The following is a 13,663-nucleotide window of genomic DNA, read 5'->3' on the forward strand; positions in this document are numbered from 1 at the left end:
CCTACAAGACACAGAGCGGCAAGAGCAACGAGATCGAGACATGAGGCGGTTGAGATGACTGTTCCAAACATATCAGATCTATACAGTGTTTCTCAATGCAGGAACGATTGCAGCTGTGGATATGTGCTTCCAGGACCAAATCGCTTGTGTCCTTATCCGATCGAAACTGATCTTTTCCGTGTCGCTGGTGATATATGGTGTACATGAAGTCTATATTACAAGAGTCGAAATGCCGCCGTGATCAAATCATTCCTTTCCTCTCTTCGTGGGAAACGCTGTGCGCCGGAGTGTAATTTGATCGATTGAGTCGTCCTGTGCCAGTTTCTTAGCGAAGCGGCGGTCAGTGACGAGTGAGCTGGTGTGCCGAGCATGCGCGGAGAGAAATTGATGCCACTGGAGTCGTGGGTGCAGACACGGTTGATTAGCTGGCGCATGTTTGGTGCTCCTTGCGGGACATGTTAGCCGCAATGTGGAATCGTCTCCCGTGGTCTCAAAGAGCACGGCACTTCTGCGATCTGGCTGCCACCGACGGCCTGCATTAATCGAGCTGCAGGCAGCTTCTGTGGAAGCGCACTTGCACGTTTCTAGAGCGCAAGACGACCGTCTATGGCACCAGCTCCTCGATCTTGCCGACGCGGTGCGCCAGCGAAGACTGAGGTGTCATACCAAGTCAGGCTTGAGAAGCCCGACTATGAGTTCTTGACAACACCAACTTTGGCGGCTCTGACGACCCGTCCGTTGAGCTTGAAGCCTTTGCTTTGCGTGAAGAAGACCTCTCCGTCGGGCTTGCCCTCTTGGGCCATAAAAAACGTGGCCTCGTCTTGATTGGGATCGAACTTCTTGCCTTCTCGCTCAATCGGGTCGTATCGTTCTAGGCCATGCTTCTTGAGTGCGTTCATTAGAATCTCTTCCGTCATTTTCAGACCGGAATGCAAATTGATGAGATCTTGATTCGAAGGCTGTGTAGAAGTGCCAGATGAAGTTTCGTTGGAGGCGGCAACGTTAGGGTCTGCGGATGATGTGTTCGATGTGACTGTCTCTGTTGATGGCTTCAAAGCGGACTCGGGTACGGCGATGAGTGCTCGGTCAAGGTTGTCGATCGAGTCTAGAAGGTCGGTGGCGAAGCGCTGGATGGCGAATTTGCGGGCGTCTTCCATCTGGCGGCGGGTTTGCTCTTGCAGGTTGCGGAAGTCGGCGACGGAGCGCAGGTACTTGTCCTGAGGACAGCGTTAGCTTGAGTGAACAGGCAGGTAGCGATCAGACAAGGCGTACCTTGAGGTCGACGACTTCTTTCGACTTGGCCTCGAGCTCTTTCTTAACTGGATCTTCCTTTGCTGCTTCCGCACTCGGAGGCGGCTCATCAGCTGCTTTGGCTGTTTCTGTAGACTGCCATCGTCGTGTAGGCTGTTGGCAAAGAGATGGTAGCGTCCGTGCTGGGAAGCGTGTATATGAAGATAAAGAAGTGTTCTGTGTTCGGGAAAGGCTCTGCACGAAACTTCGCTGCTGCCGGAGAAGTGAGGTGCGAAACATGATTTTGATCGTTGTGATTCTGTTTCTTGAACGAGATGTGCTAGGCTGAAAGCAAGTGATCGGGCGAAGAGCAGAAACAATTGATGGTGTTGAAGATGCTATAATCTCGCGTGCATATCGAGCAGCATCATGAAAATCCACGGGGTCGGCGAATGTTTCTCCGACTAGCAGGCTGAGCCACAGCCTTCCCACCTGCTCTTAGATCTTGAAGATTCATTCATCGTTGTTGGAAGCGAGGTCAGATGGCAGGTACCTAGGTAAGTAGCGACAATGCTTGCGCGCACACACGGCAATCACGACCGAAGATCTGGCCCAGCTCGAGGGCAGTTGCAAGGTGAACGGCAGGCTTCGCCTTCTATCCTTCGCAGATTCAGATCTTGATGACATCGGATGTTTTCACACTGATGATCTAATTCTTTTCGACCGGAACCAAGTTTGTTGGGCAGCAGACAATCGCTTATCACATCTGAACGAGCCAGTCTAGTATGCAGACTACACCAATATACATGCCGTCGTTGCTGCTCGCTCAATCGAAGACTTCATGCAAATTCAAGATGAGCATTCGGGCACTTTTTTATAGAGTACCACCGTTGAGTCAACCGAGAGCTTCCGTCGATCGCTAAGCTCTATGCAGCTTAGAGCAAGGCGGGGCCTCGGAAAGCAAAAAATCAATTGGTAACTCTTCAAGGTTTTCTCAAGTCGAAGCAAAATCGCGGCAAAGCGCGTGGTATGCGTTGGTCTGGGGAAATGCTGTCCCTCATGCATTTCAGCTCAGGCGACCATCGCACAATGAACACGTTGATGCAGGCACTTGCAGAGACCAGAGTAACATCGGCATGCATCAAGCCAGCAGTGTCATGTGGCTGGTAAAGAGTTGACCCTGGTCTTTGCTCGGAAGATGCCAATCCCTGACACAGCATCCCTCCCTGAAAGCACTAGGCCCTGTCGTCATGCAGATGAAGCAATTGGACAGCTCATCCGCAATGGAGAAGTCATCAGTGTGGATGTGGGATTTCCGCATATTCGTGCCTGGCAAGATCCACCTTTTGGCACTCTTTTGCTTCGATCGCGACTCCTGCTCCCTGCTTGCTGCTACCTGCATCAGTACCACTGTCGCTTGACATCAGTCCGGGAGCAGCTCTGCGCGACAGCTCTATTGTCTATCCACTTTGCAGCGTCGTCGCTCGAGCTTCGTTGCCATTACTGTCGATCATCCATGTACTCGTCAACTCCAAACTCAACCGCTGATCGCGCGTCCTCCACCGCATATCCGCAACACTGGCGTGGACGAGCCGATCTACATTGATCTCAATCAATCTCACCGCCGATGGCGATGTCTAGTCACTCGCCATCGATGCCATACAATGGCCCAGGTAGTCCTCCGCGCGCATTGTCTGGTATGTCGCATTGCCCCTCCTCATCCTACACGCGCATGCAATAGTGACTAATCTCACCCGCAGGTTATCACGAGCAAAGTAATTCCTTTCAGTCGATGTATGGCCCTCAGCAACGGCCTATGCCGCCACCCTCCCCGCAGCACTACCCAAGATATGCTCCTCCGACGCTGCCACCACCGCCGTCGATATCACACTCACCTTATGGCCAGCAACAACCGCCACAGAAGAGACCTGGAAGTAGCATGTCGATATCATCCATGCTAGGTGGAGAGCCCGAAAGACCACATCATGACTCCCTATTCAATCACATGCGGTCATCGTCGCATGGACAGCATCCTCTGAACCATGGTCCACCGCCAGCGCAAAATGCTATCATGTCGCCGCCACAATATCCCCCTCGATCGAACCCTCAAGAATATGCCTACAAACCACGCGCAACAACTCCAGATCGATATAGAGATCAGCTCACAGATCAGTCCCAGAACCGATATAGATCCGGATCTGGCTCCATGCTACAGAGGCCTGGACCATTCCCAGATCAACCACCTGCGTTCGAACGCTTCCCTCCGAGACATCAAGACCATGCCGTGTTTGGGCAGCAAATGCCGCCGAGAGATGATCTCACCGACCGTGTACGCCGAACAAGCCTTAGTGGCATCCTGCAAAGATCAGAGAGTGCGCCGCAGAGAGCTGACGCGAATGGTCCAATAAGGCTCCCGAGACCAGATAGCGCTACGCCGATCATCACGAACGGTGATGCGTTCGCACCTCGCAACCCTCCCGTCGAGCGACAGCCTCCTCTCGGTGGCACCTACGACACGCGACCACCGCCTTTTAACACCAGACCTCCCGCACCTCCCGTGCGACACTACGAGAAAAGGGATACTCTTTCTCGCTCGCCCGAGATACGTCGAGCCGTGCCAAATGGTCTGGACAGCCGCAATTTTAATGGCCTCCTCAACGATGGTCCGTCGATGGGTCTGGCTGCGCAGACGATGGCTAGACAAGATTCGATACAGTCGCAAAATTCTGCCTTTGGCGATCGATATAGACCGCGACCTTTCTCGCCCTTCGCACCGTCTGTGACTTCTCAGGCTTCCATGCCAGTAGATGAGTATGGCAGGAAAGGAAGTGACGAGCTTGGACACCGTACAATTGCAGCCCTAGCAAACGACTCTCGAAGAGGACGATACTCGCCTGTGCCACAAGCTGTTCAAGGAGCGCAAGCACAAACCCCTGTGCCTGAAGCGAGTCAGAAGGCCGAGCAGGGCAGAGTGTTTGCCGGTCTGGGTGGCTTGGGAAGTGGTCCTACCTCGACTCCCGTCGGCCTTTCTGGATCTCCTTTCAAGGATGTCTCGGCTCGACTTAGCGAAGAGAACCTCATCAAAATGTCGAGAAGCGCATCAGGGGTGGCCAAGAGATCACGCAAATTCGATGATGACATCCGTGCAGAAAGCGAAGCAGGAGTTGTCGGCAAGAAGGGCAGGAAGCGGACCAAGTATGCCTCCTCATATAAGCCCGAGGAACCCCTTCGCCGAGGCACGCCTCTGTCGATACCCGTGCAGCGCAACGCTTCTACGCTCTCACATCAGGCGATCACTCACCAACGACCCGAGCCGCAGCCATCATTCAAGCCGCGACAGACGATCAAGATCTTGTCAGTCATCAATGCTGCAAAACGGAGTAAGAGACGGCATCTGGGGACATTCAAGTACGACCCGATACTCTCGAATCGCGAGCAATCGCTCACCAGTGGCAACTTTGACGTGGATTTAAAGCCGAACATGATCCCCAGCTTCGACCAGCCGCACCAGATCAACTGCACCTACTCAGTCCGTGTACCCCAACTATGGCTTCAAGAGCGAGAAGCGCGTCTAATCGGTCAAGAGAGGTTCTTGTGGGGTACTGGCATCTATGCCGACGACAGCGATATCGTCGCGGCAGCCATGCACAGTGGTTTTCTGAAAAGTGTGCCACCAGAGCACGCAGACAGGGCGATGCTGGACTTGATCGCACGAGAACAGAACGCCAAAATCGAGGGTCTGGCTGGTGTGCCAGAGCAGCCGATGGTGCCTGAGTCTGGAAAAGACGCCATCATCACCTGCGTCGTCCTGCCTTGCCTCGAGGAATATCCAAGCAGTACTCGCTACGGCATCAAGAGTCGAAAGTGGCCGGAAGAAGCCAACGGCGCTGAGCATGACGGAGTCAGTTTCGCGGTCCTGAAAGTCGAGTTCGTGAATGAATGCATCGAAGCCCGACGAGTGGGTCGAACGGGCAAAGAGCGCCGCGAGCGCCTCAAGAAAGAGCTGGAAGAGCGCAAGCGTGGTCAGGAACGAGTCAAGGAGATGGCTGAAAAGTATAAGAAACGAATTCGCAAGGTCGCTAAGGTGCAGAGGGGCAAGAATGGGGACACCCTTAGGAAGGAAATGGCGGGGAAGGCAGCGATGAACAGTTTGAAGGCGAAGATGAGGCTGGAGGAGGAGAAGAGGCAAGAGGGCGAGGGTGGCAATGACGCTGCTGTATCAAAAGCCGGGCTTGTGAATGGGGCACTCGATGTCGGGCAGACCCCAGGCGAGTGGTTGAAGCAGTTGGAAACCTCGGCTGGTGACACGGACGCTTGATGCTGCTTGGGAAGCTTCGATGCCAGATCAGGCGCTGTGATCTGTGCAGATACCTACGGCTGCCACTTGGTTTGGATATCCTTGGATTAGCGAGCGTGGCGCTTCGATTTTGGGTACGATGGGAATGTGAGAAGGGGGTATATCACTCAACTCATTCTGGCCTAACAAATTGGCTTGGGAATATAAACATGGGCACGAGGTTGATGACATCTAGAATAACACGGCCTAAGTTCACTCCAAACAGTCCCCTGACTCCATCAATCCGACTTACCCATGTAGGTGTCAACGCTACTTGTGGGCATTGCTGGCGGCCGACTGCTGCGGGCTGACAACCGTCCAGACGACCCTCAGGTGACAACCGTTCACTTGACATCCGAAGACAAGGTAGATGAACTCGCAGACGCTCTTTTTGACGAAGTATCACTTGCAATTCTTGGCACAGGCATCTTGTGATGAAAATGCCCCGACCGCCTGTCGAGTCGTGAGCGTCGGCCATCTTGACGATCATTCTCATCGCCCTAACTTCGAAGTTCAATTCAGCCAGTAAAGCAGACAGCCATGGACGAAACAGACTGGGAACCGACTAACGTTTCCACAACGATGCCGACAATGTCGAAAGAGTCATTCGATGCGAAGGTCCGACAGCGCCTACACCGAGAGACCAGGTCTGGAGATAAGACCAGCTTCAAGGCACCTCGACAGGGTACGGGACTCCCAGCCTTAGCGACAGTGACCGAAACTAATTTTATTGCAGCCATCTCGACGCCAGATCGCGCTCAGTCAACGACAGTGACCCCGGCGGAAGCAGCGTTGAGAGCGAGGGTCCTGGAGTATCAACGCCACCTCTGGAAGATCAAGTGTGGAGACAAGCCAAGCGACGAGGTACCACTGCTCACTATCGAAGAGGTGGTGGATAGTATGGACCACGAATTCCTCCTGGGTCTATTCACAGAGTTCTTCAAGTGCGATCCTGAATGGAGCGTAGGCAATTCGAGGCAGGAGATGTCGGACTGGGCTGAGGGGTTGGGTGAACAGGGATGGAATATGTTGTACTTGATCCTGGCAAAAGCGATGGATTCTCCGGAGGCCCCCCCCCTTAGATGATATACCGGAAGCCTTCGCTCGGTGGGCGCGTCGGTTTCTCAAGGATGGTGCGATCGACTACACTGCTGGTACGGAACGGCAGTCTGAAGACATCATCATGTGCCAGATCTGTCGGAAGTGTCTCGATGGAAACCCCCAAGGCAAAGATCGCCAATCGACCGCAGCTGGGACAAATACTTTGAAACGTCTGCTCCTACGATGTGGACGCCGGTTTAGAGGTCTCTTCTCGTCGGTGAGAAACTTCGCCAAGCAGGATACAGCAGCCGGCCAACAGTCCTCCGAGCTTGAGGAGAAGGGCGAGTAGGCGGGTACTAGAGCTCCGGCTCGAGCATGAGCTATCAAGGAGAAGATGGCCACGATTCCTCAGACAGCTACGGTCTGGTCAACAACCCTTCGGCGCACCAGCCGTGGCGACGGCGAAGAAACTGTTTCGTCATCAAGGCCAAGTGCGGGTCATCGCGACTTGGATACCACAACGGCCAGATTGATCATGGCATTGGGACCGCAAGGTAGATAAGCGGTTCCGTAGTTCCAGCCTTCCACAATACGTCCGCGTAGCTTGACATGATGGCAGAACATCTTCGCAAGTGACTCTCGACGACGATTGAGCTCCCAGGTGATGTCTTCGACTTACCTGAGTAGACACCGTCACCTGCAAATCTTGGCAAAGGTGCACTTTGTGAAAATACCTTAGCTTCTTGTCGGATCGTGATCGTCAGCGATCTTACGACAACTTCGTTGCGGCTGTCTAGAGCGTCGATAACGTCAGTCGAGCGGCCTGGTAGGAAGTCACACAGTCTCAATTGTGGGCCACGATTCGGCAATGACCACGACAATGCCGAGGAAGCACCGTTTTGCGGGTTGGTGGCGCCGACTCTTCCGAAAGACCAAGACTCCAGATAAGCGCATTGTCGAAGAGCCGCAGTACGTTGCGACAGAGCCAGCAGAGAACTTGAGCCAAGATCGACAGGCTGTACGAGGTGCCGGGTATGCCGAACCGCAGGACATTGTGACAGAGCCAGCAGGGAACTCGAGCCAGAATCGACAGCCTGTACGAGGTGGCGGGTATGTCCAACCGCAAGACGTTGCGACAGAGCCAGCGGAGAACTTGAGCCAAGATCGACAGCCTGTACGAGGTGCCGGATATGACCAAGGCGACAACAACCACACTATAGCACCGATCTCTAAATATTCGCTTGTCTTTCCTCCGACTCCTCGGGTGGTCACTGTCAAGCCGCTACGATGCAGCAACCCACAGACCACAACTGCTAGCCACAATCAGTCCAAGCTCGAGAAGCGAGACGCTTTACGAATACCTTCATCTGATCTCAATCCTCTGACAACGTCTGAAGTCATTGTTGCATCAACATGGGTAAGTCCTGTACGATAAACCGGAAGAGTGCCAAGAACTGACAAGCTTGACAAGGACAAACCTAGACCGAGACTAAACAACATGCCGCTTGAGATACTGGAGAAGATCATCCGCTTCATCACAGGCGACTTGATCAGTGTCGAGATGCATTTCCAGGAAGGAGAATCGCGGGGTACTGTGGCGTGGCATCCATGGGAGGTTCCGCAGCTCCTGCTCGTGTCAAGATATATCCGCCAAGTCACTCAATCCTTGCTGCTGAAAACTTGCACCGAGCTCGAGCCCAAGACGCACCTTGATGCTGGTGGCGCCTCCAACTTTTGGATGCCTGCAGCAGAACTGGCCCCGCGACACTTCGAGAAGCTGTTTGGTAAAGTGCCTGAAAGACAGCCTTGGCAACGGGTTTGCACTTGCAATAGTTGCGAACAGAAGCGTGGGATCCAAATAAGCGACCAAGTATCCAGACACCAACCAGGCCACATTCCTTTTTGGGACTGGCGGCGATGGAGCGCAGCGGACAGGGCACGTGGTTATTTCGAAGGGCCATATTGGTGACGCCGGTGTGGCATCAGGTAGAACCAGAAGTCTCTGCTCGTCGACTGAATGCGACCCAAACAGCCTACAGGATTAGGCGAAGAATTTTCAGAGTGTAGAAACCCATCGGCAAAGCGAGTGCAAGAGCCCCAGCACAGACAAGAGCTTTCGAGGAGGAATTGACCGTGCCTGTGCGACAGTCCATGGTGGCGTTGACGCCAGCTGCTGGTGAGTCTATGACTGAGCCTGCCAGCGCATCAATAGTCAACGGCTGGCAGGACAAGCTGGTAGCCAGTGCAGTCGACTATGAGTTAGATAAAGTAACATATCGTCCGCTGCCTTTTCATTGACGCAATTTCGGTGAACGCAACTTCTTGCGGAGAATGGCCTCGAATTACACGAACATAGTCGAGCAGGTACCTTTCGATAGCTCCAGTTACGGTCGTCTGACGCCAAACCCTTAGGCGACTCCTGTGTCGGGACATAGATAGCATGAATGTTGACTGGGTAGCGCAGTGCTCGACTTCACGCTGCGATGACCTCTCATCCACGCAAGCCTTGTCCATGAGGGCCCAGAAGCTCCTCGTTCCAGCCCCTCTTGGAAGGTCGTTCGGTTGCGAACATAGACCTCTGCTGAAGGCAGACTGCTGGCGATGATGCCAAGCGAAAGGGGAACCGACTTGAGAGAAGGTAGATTTAGGACGATGTACAGAGCAGGTCGCAGCTCTGGACTTACCGAGTATTATTGACCTGAGCAGGTCCGGCCGGGATGCTGACGAAGACATCGGTCTGCTGATCGCCTCGATATTCTCTCATCATTCTGAGCAATGACAGCGCCAATGGGAGCGAGTCTCGGTGGAAATCAGGCTGAGGCTCTCGCATTCTTGTACATCGGACCCCCAAGACTTCGATAGTCAGACTTGAGTGTGCATGTGGCTATGTCCTGAAGATTAAATCGATGAGCGCCTAAGTTGGGAATATAAATGTTGTATCAGGCTGAACGACCCGGTGGTTTCATAAGACTTATACCCCCTGTCGCACGATGTCCACGATGGCGAAATAGCACTTCATAGACTCGGAAGCCGTGATCGTGACACAAGCCGCAGCTACCGCTCACACTGTGGTCCTAGATATCCAGAAAGTGTGCAGCAACATCAGTTTGCGGGTATCTTGGCCACGGACGGGTACGATGACGCGCCAAGATCGTATCGTACTATACTCAGGTAGTCTGTAGCCGAATGATTGCAAGCGGCCATCACAGGTATGACCCAGCCGGAACCCGTGTATCCTTGCGCAAGGATCCAAGGAGTCGTGAGGGGTGTGGAAGAAGCCCGACATGTATGAGCTGCCACGGAGGAATAGACCGCCGTGCCAAGACATCCCATAGGATCATCCCACGCTGCACCAAAGTCCCTGGGTGAGTCAGACTTTGCATTCAGGTCGTACTCGAGGCCCCCAGCGCTTGCGGGACTTGCTCAGAAGCAGCTTTCTGCCGTTGGTGGGCTGCCTGTCAGAGTGATTCGTGGGTTCCCCCACTTTGATTTCAGCTCCGCTTGAGCCAAATCTTGCTCTATATATATTTCTGTTTGCCGTTTTCCGTCAACAATTCCAGCAGAGATGCTCAGATCGTTCGGTCGCTTAGCTCAGTTGGTTAGAGTAAGATTTCCAGCCGTATTCTCATGGATATACAACTAACAACACCGTTAGGCGTGGTGCTAATAGATTTCAACGCTTAAAACGAGCGATTGAGAGCCTGTGTGACGCCAAGGTCGCGAGTTCGACCCTCGTAGTGACCAAAGATTGCTTTTTTGTCGTTTTGAAGAGCTGCAGAAGCGTGGGAATCGAGGAAATGGTGTCAGGAGCAGGAAAAGTGAATTTTTGGTGTAAATGTGCGGGGATCCCGAAAGGGAAAAGGGCCGGCGGTCCCCGGCTTGGCAGTCTGGCTACACCAACCACCTAGCCTCTCCCATACCATGGGTCTACCTCTAATGCAACCACATCCGTGCGTCGATGGTCACATCTTACGGACACTGCACCATCGACGTCGAGCAGCATTCTGCTATGACCAGGGTGTCGACGATGTGTTATTCATAAACCACAACTCGGCATCTGTATGTCCTCATCGTCCAGGTACATTGGCCTTCAGAGGACACCGCTGCAGGATTCCCACAGCTTCTGCAGCTCTTCAAAACGACAAAAAAGCAATCTTTGGTCACTACGAGGGGGAGAAACGAGCGCGCCGCTTCGCGGCACGCCCCTGCGGGGCGTCTGTTCAACTCATTCGTGATTCGCGGCTTGTTGCACGATTCGTCGACACAAAAGCACTGTCTTCTACCCCTGAAGACCAAGTACCTCTCTTTGATAAGCCGTGGCCGGGACGCTCACAATGTCCTTTCACTCGTCTACTCAACAAACCTCCGGAGCTCCTTCGCTGCAAGTTTCGCCCTCCACATCTTCCGCACCTTCGACATGCGGCTCTCGTTCGTCGCCGCCTGCGGCTGCTCGTCCGCATCATCCTCCTGCGCCTTCCGCTTTCGTCCTCTGTATCGCAAGGAAGGACCAGCCACGTCCTCCTGCCCTCTGCTATCGTCGACCTCCATCTCATCACCACGCCTCCTGCCCTCATCATCACTTTCCGCCTCCTCACCACCATCGAATCCCTTCTCGTTCTCACTATCCTCCACACCATCGAGACTCATCTCTTCATTCTCATCCTCGTCCTTCACCGCGCTATCCTCCCTGCCATCCCTCCTCTCCGCCAACACAGCCCTCATCGTCCTCACCCTCTCCTCCTCAGCCCTCTCCCTCGCAACTCCCTCCTCTCTCGCCCTCTCCGCCGCCCTGCTTCCTTGCCCTGTGAAGATATTCTTCCAGCTCCCCAGCCTCATCTTCGCCTCCTTTTCCGCAACACTCATCCTCTCCCTCCCCTTGCCCTTTGCCGCCGCTGCCCTGTTCTTGGCGGACATCCAATCCTCGGCGTAGTAGGTTCGCGGACACTCGTACGTCTCGTCCCTGATCTTGCGAGTCTCGCGGCGGAGGTGGTGTGTGGGAGGTGGGTCGTTGTGGAGGATGAATGCGCCCAATGCATCGTCGGGCTCGGGTAAAGGAACCTGTGGATCGTGATAAGTGCTGGTCACAGATGGCGGCCGGACTGAGGCGTATGAGGAGAGCCGGATGTTGAGAGGGAGGGCGGGGAATCGTACAGTGAGGGCGTGGAAGGGGGGTCAGGGGAGGTGGGCGGCCAGCCGTCTTCTTTGGACCAGTAGCTGCCTGACGAGTGCGAAGAGGCGGAGTGGTAGGGCTTGTCAAAGAAGGGCGTCCAGTTGACCGGAAGTGATGGGCCGGCATGGCTTGGGCTGCCTCTGTTGTTTGGCGATGGATGCGGCTTTCCTCGGTACCGACGGTTCTTCCTCTTCTTGGGCTTTGGCGGTGGTGTTGGAGGCTGGTCGAGGTCCATGATATCGTCATCGCCACTGTGACGGCCAGCACCATGGCCACCCTTGCCAGCCCCATCACCGCCTTCAGCGAAGAATGCTGGCACAGGAAACAGCGCAAGGTGGATGTGCACATCATCGCCAGGATTCATTCGCTTATGCGTATCCTTCGCAGCAGGCGCGGTAGGACTCGTTGTCGTTGCTCGAGAGGGCAACCCCTTGTCTCCTCCTCTTGGTCTCCCGAGGACGCCTCTTCCTGTTGCGAAAACCATACCCGAACGCTTGTTCCAGATGCGGCCTTGCTCTATACCGCTACCGGCGTTGCTGTTGCGAGGTCCGGATGTTCCTGGCTTGTCGGGCTGCTGTTGCGGTGCTCTGCTGCCCGTTTCTTTTCGGCCGTCGCCTTCTGGGCTTTTGAGTCTTCCCACGGGCAGCTTCCCCTCCCCTCCTGGATCTCTCTGATGCATACCGACTGGCAACGTCTCCGGTACCAATGCCCACCGTTGAAGCAGAAAGGCTACTGCGATCGGTAAGAAGACGAAATAGATCACCCAGATGATGACTAGGGGAAGTGCTTGGGCCGTGAGCAAGGATGTTGTGGAATGCGCTTGTGGCTGTTGAGGGAGTTGACCTAGGTAGACCTTGGGCAGGCAGGCTTGGTACCTGTGGTCTGGGGGTGCTGTGAGAGGAGGTGGATGGGCTGGGATCGGCGTATTAGATGGGCTTCGTAGGTATTCTGGCGGCCCTTGCGGAGCATACGCGTGCACGACGAAGCTGCTCGAAGGTTGCGGTATTGGCAGGTCGTCCAAGGTGGAACGTTGCTGTGACTCTGTCGCTTGGATTGGGAGCTGCTGAGTAGGAAGGCGAGGGCGTAGCGTGTTGGCGATCAAGAGGGATAGCGGAAGAAGTTGGGAGAAGAAGTTTATAAGGTAGATGAGCTGCATCGTGGGTGGTTTGAAGGGAACTGGGCTTGTTGGGTGATGTTGGGCTGTTGGTTCCTCAAACCTGTTGGATCTGTCGTCGATGGACATGAGAGGACTGGGTGAAGATTATAGTCATACTTATGCATTTCACGACTACACTACCTACCTCCTGCGAACGAACGGGCTCGACGGGTCAAACTGAGGATGTTCATGACTAAAGTTGAATTGATTGTGACGAACGACAACGGGTCCTGATCGAACAAGCGCGATCGTGTCGGCCACAGACAGCGCTAAATAGTGTCCACAGAGGTTATACCGCGCCACAAGAGAGCACCGTCGCGATACCGGGCCATGATCTCTGGCGAGATTAATAGTTGAAAAGGTCTGGACACTCTTGAAGGGGCATCAGCTCGCGATCTGCATGGCGGGTTTGTAGCTTTGCATCAATGAGGTCGTGACCGCCATCGTAGCTCTAATGAAGGACCTATCTCGTAAATCTCAGAGTCTCGTGAGATGATGACTTCCCCTTTCTCGCCCTAGCACAGCCCTCAACCTGAGCATATTGATCTAACGCCCACCACAACCACAACCCAGGGCAGGTACTTTGGTGACGAAATCCTGGCCCTGACGTCGGATCGAAGCACACGCACATTAGCACCCATTAACAACGACAGCCATGTCTCATGAGTCGGACGTTGTATGTATCAAGGCATCTTCCAATCGACGTTTTGAAGTACTGGTAGTCGTCAGG

The 13,663-nt window shown here is 54.2% G+C and overlaps 5 protein-coding genes across 5 annotated transcripts; 3 read left to right on the forward strand and 2 right to left on the reverse strand.

Annotated features, from left to right (window-relative positions):
* Window positions 1-689: 689 nt before the first annotated feature.
* On the reverse strand, window positions 690-1,530 carry AB675_10808 (uncharacterized protein; the record flags this gene model as incomplete). Its single annotated transcript, XM_018139603.1, has 2 exons — window positions 690-1,217; window positions 1,273-1,530. The coding sequence occupies 2 exons, from the start codon at window positions 1,528-1,530 to the stop codon at window positions 690-692; spliced, it is 786 nt and encodes a 261-aa protein (XP_018000747.1).
* Window positions 1,531-2,884: 1,354 nt separating this feature from the next.
* AB675_10809 (uncharacterized protein) lies at window positions 2,885-5,548 on the forward strand (the record flags this gene model as incomplete). Its single annotated transcript, XM_018139604.1, has 2 exons — window positions 2,885-2,927; window positions 2,991-5,548. 2 exons carry the CDS (start codon window positions 2,885-2,887, stop codon window positions 5,546-5,548), a joined length of 2,601 nt encoding a protein of 866 aa, XP_018000605.1.
* Window positions 5,549-6,106: 558 nt separating this feature from the next.
* Window positions 6,107-6,956, forward strand: AB675_10810 (uncharacterized protein; the record flags this gene model as incomplete). Its single annotated transcript, XM_018139606.1, has 3 exons — window positions 6,107-6,251; window positions 6,303-6,575; window positions 6,649-6,956. The coding sequence occupies 3 exons, from the start codon at window positions 6,107-6,109 to the stop codon at window positions 6,954-6,956; spliced, it is 726 nt and encodes a 241-aa protein (XP_018000880.1).
* A 531-nt stretch (window positions 6,957-7,487) lies between these two features.
* On the forward strand, window positions 7,488-8,469 carry AB675_10811 (uncharacterized protein; the record flags this gene model as incomplete). The annotated part of the gene is made up of 3 exons (XM_018139607.1): window positions 7,488-8,024; window positions 8,079-8,391; window positions 8,441-8,469. The coding sequence occupies 3 exons, from the start codon at window positions 7,488-7,490 to the stop codon at window positions 8,467-8,469; spliced, it is 879 nt and encodes a 292-aa protein (XP_018000829.1).
* Window positions 8,470-10,957: 2,488 nt separating this feature from the next.
* AB675_10812 (uncharacterized protein) lies at window positions 10,958-13,020 on the reverse strand (the record flags this gene model as incomplete). Its single annotated transcript, XM_018139608.1, has 2 exons — window positions 10,958-11,684; window positions 11,759-13,020. 2 exons carry the CDS (start codon window positions 13,018-13,020, stop codon window positions 10,958-10,960), a joined length of 1,989 nt encoding a protein of 662 aa, XP_018000740.1.
* Between the last annotated feature and the right edge of the window lie 643 nt (window positions 13,021-13,663).

This window comes from Cyphellophora attinorum (assembly GCF_001299255.1).
Source record: "Cyphellophora attinorum strain CBS 131958 chromosome Unknown Contig11, whole genome shotgun sequence".
Classification (NCBI taxonomy): domain Eukaryota; kingdom Fungi; phylum Ascomycota; class Eurotiomycetes; order Chaetothyriales; family Cyphellophoraceae; genus Cyphellophora; species Cyphellophora attinorum.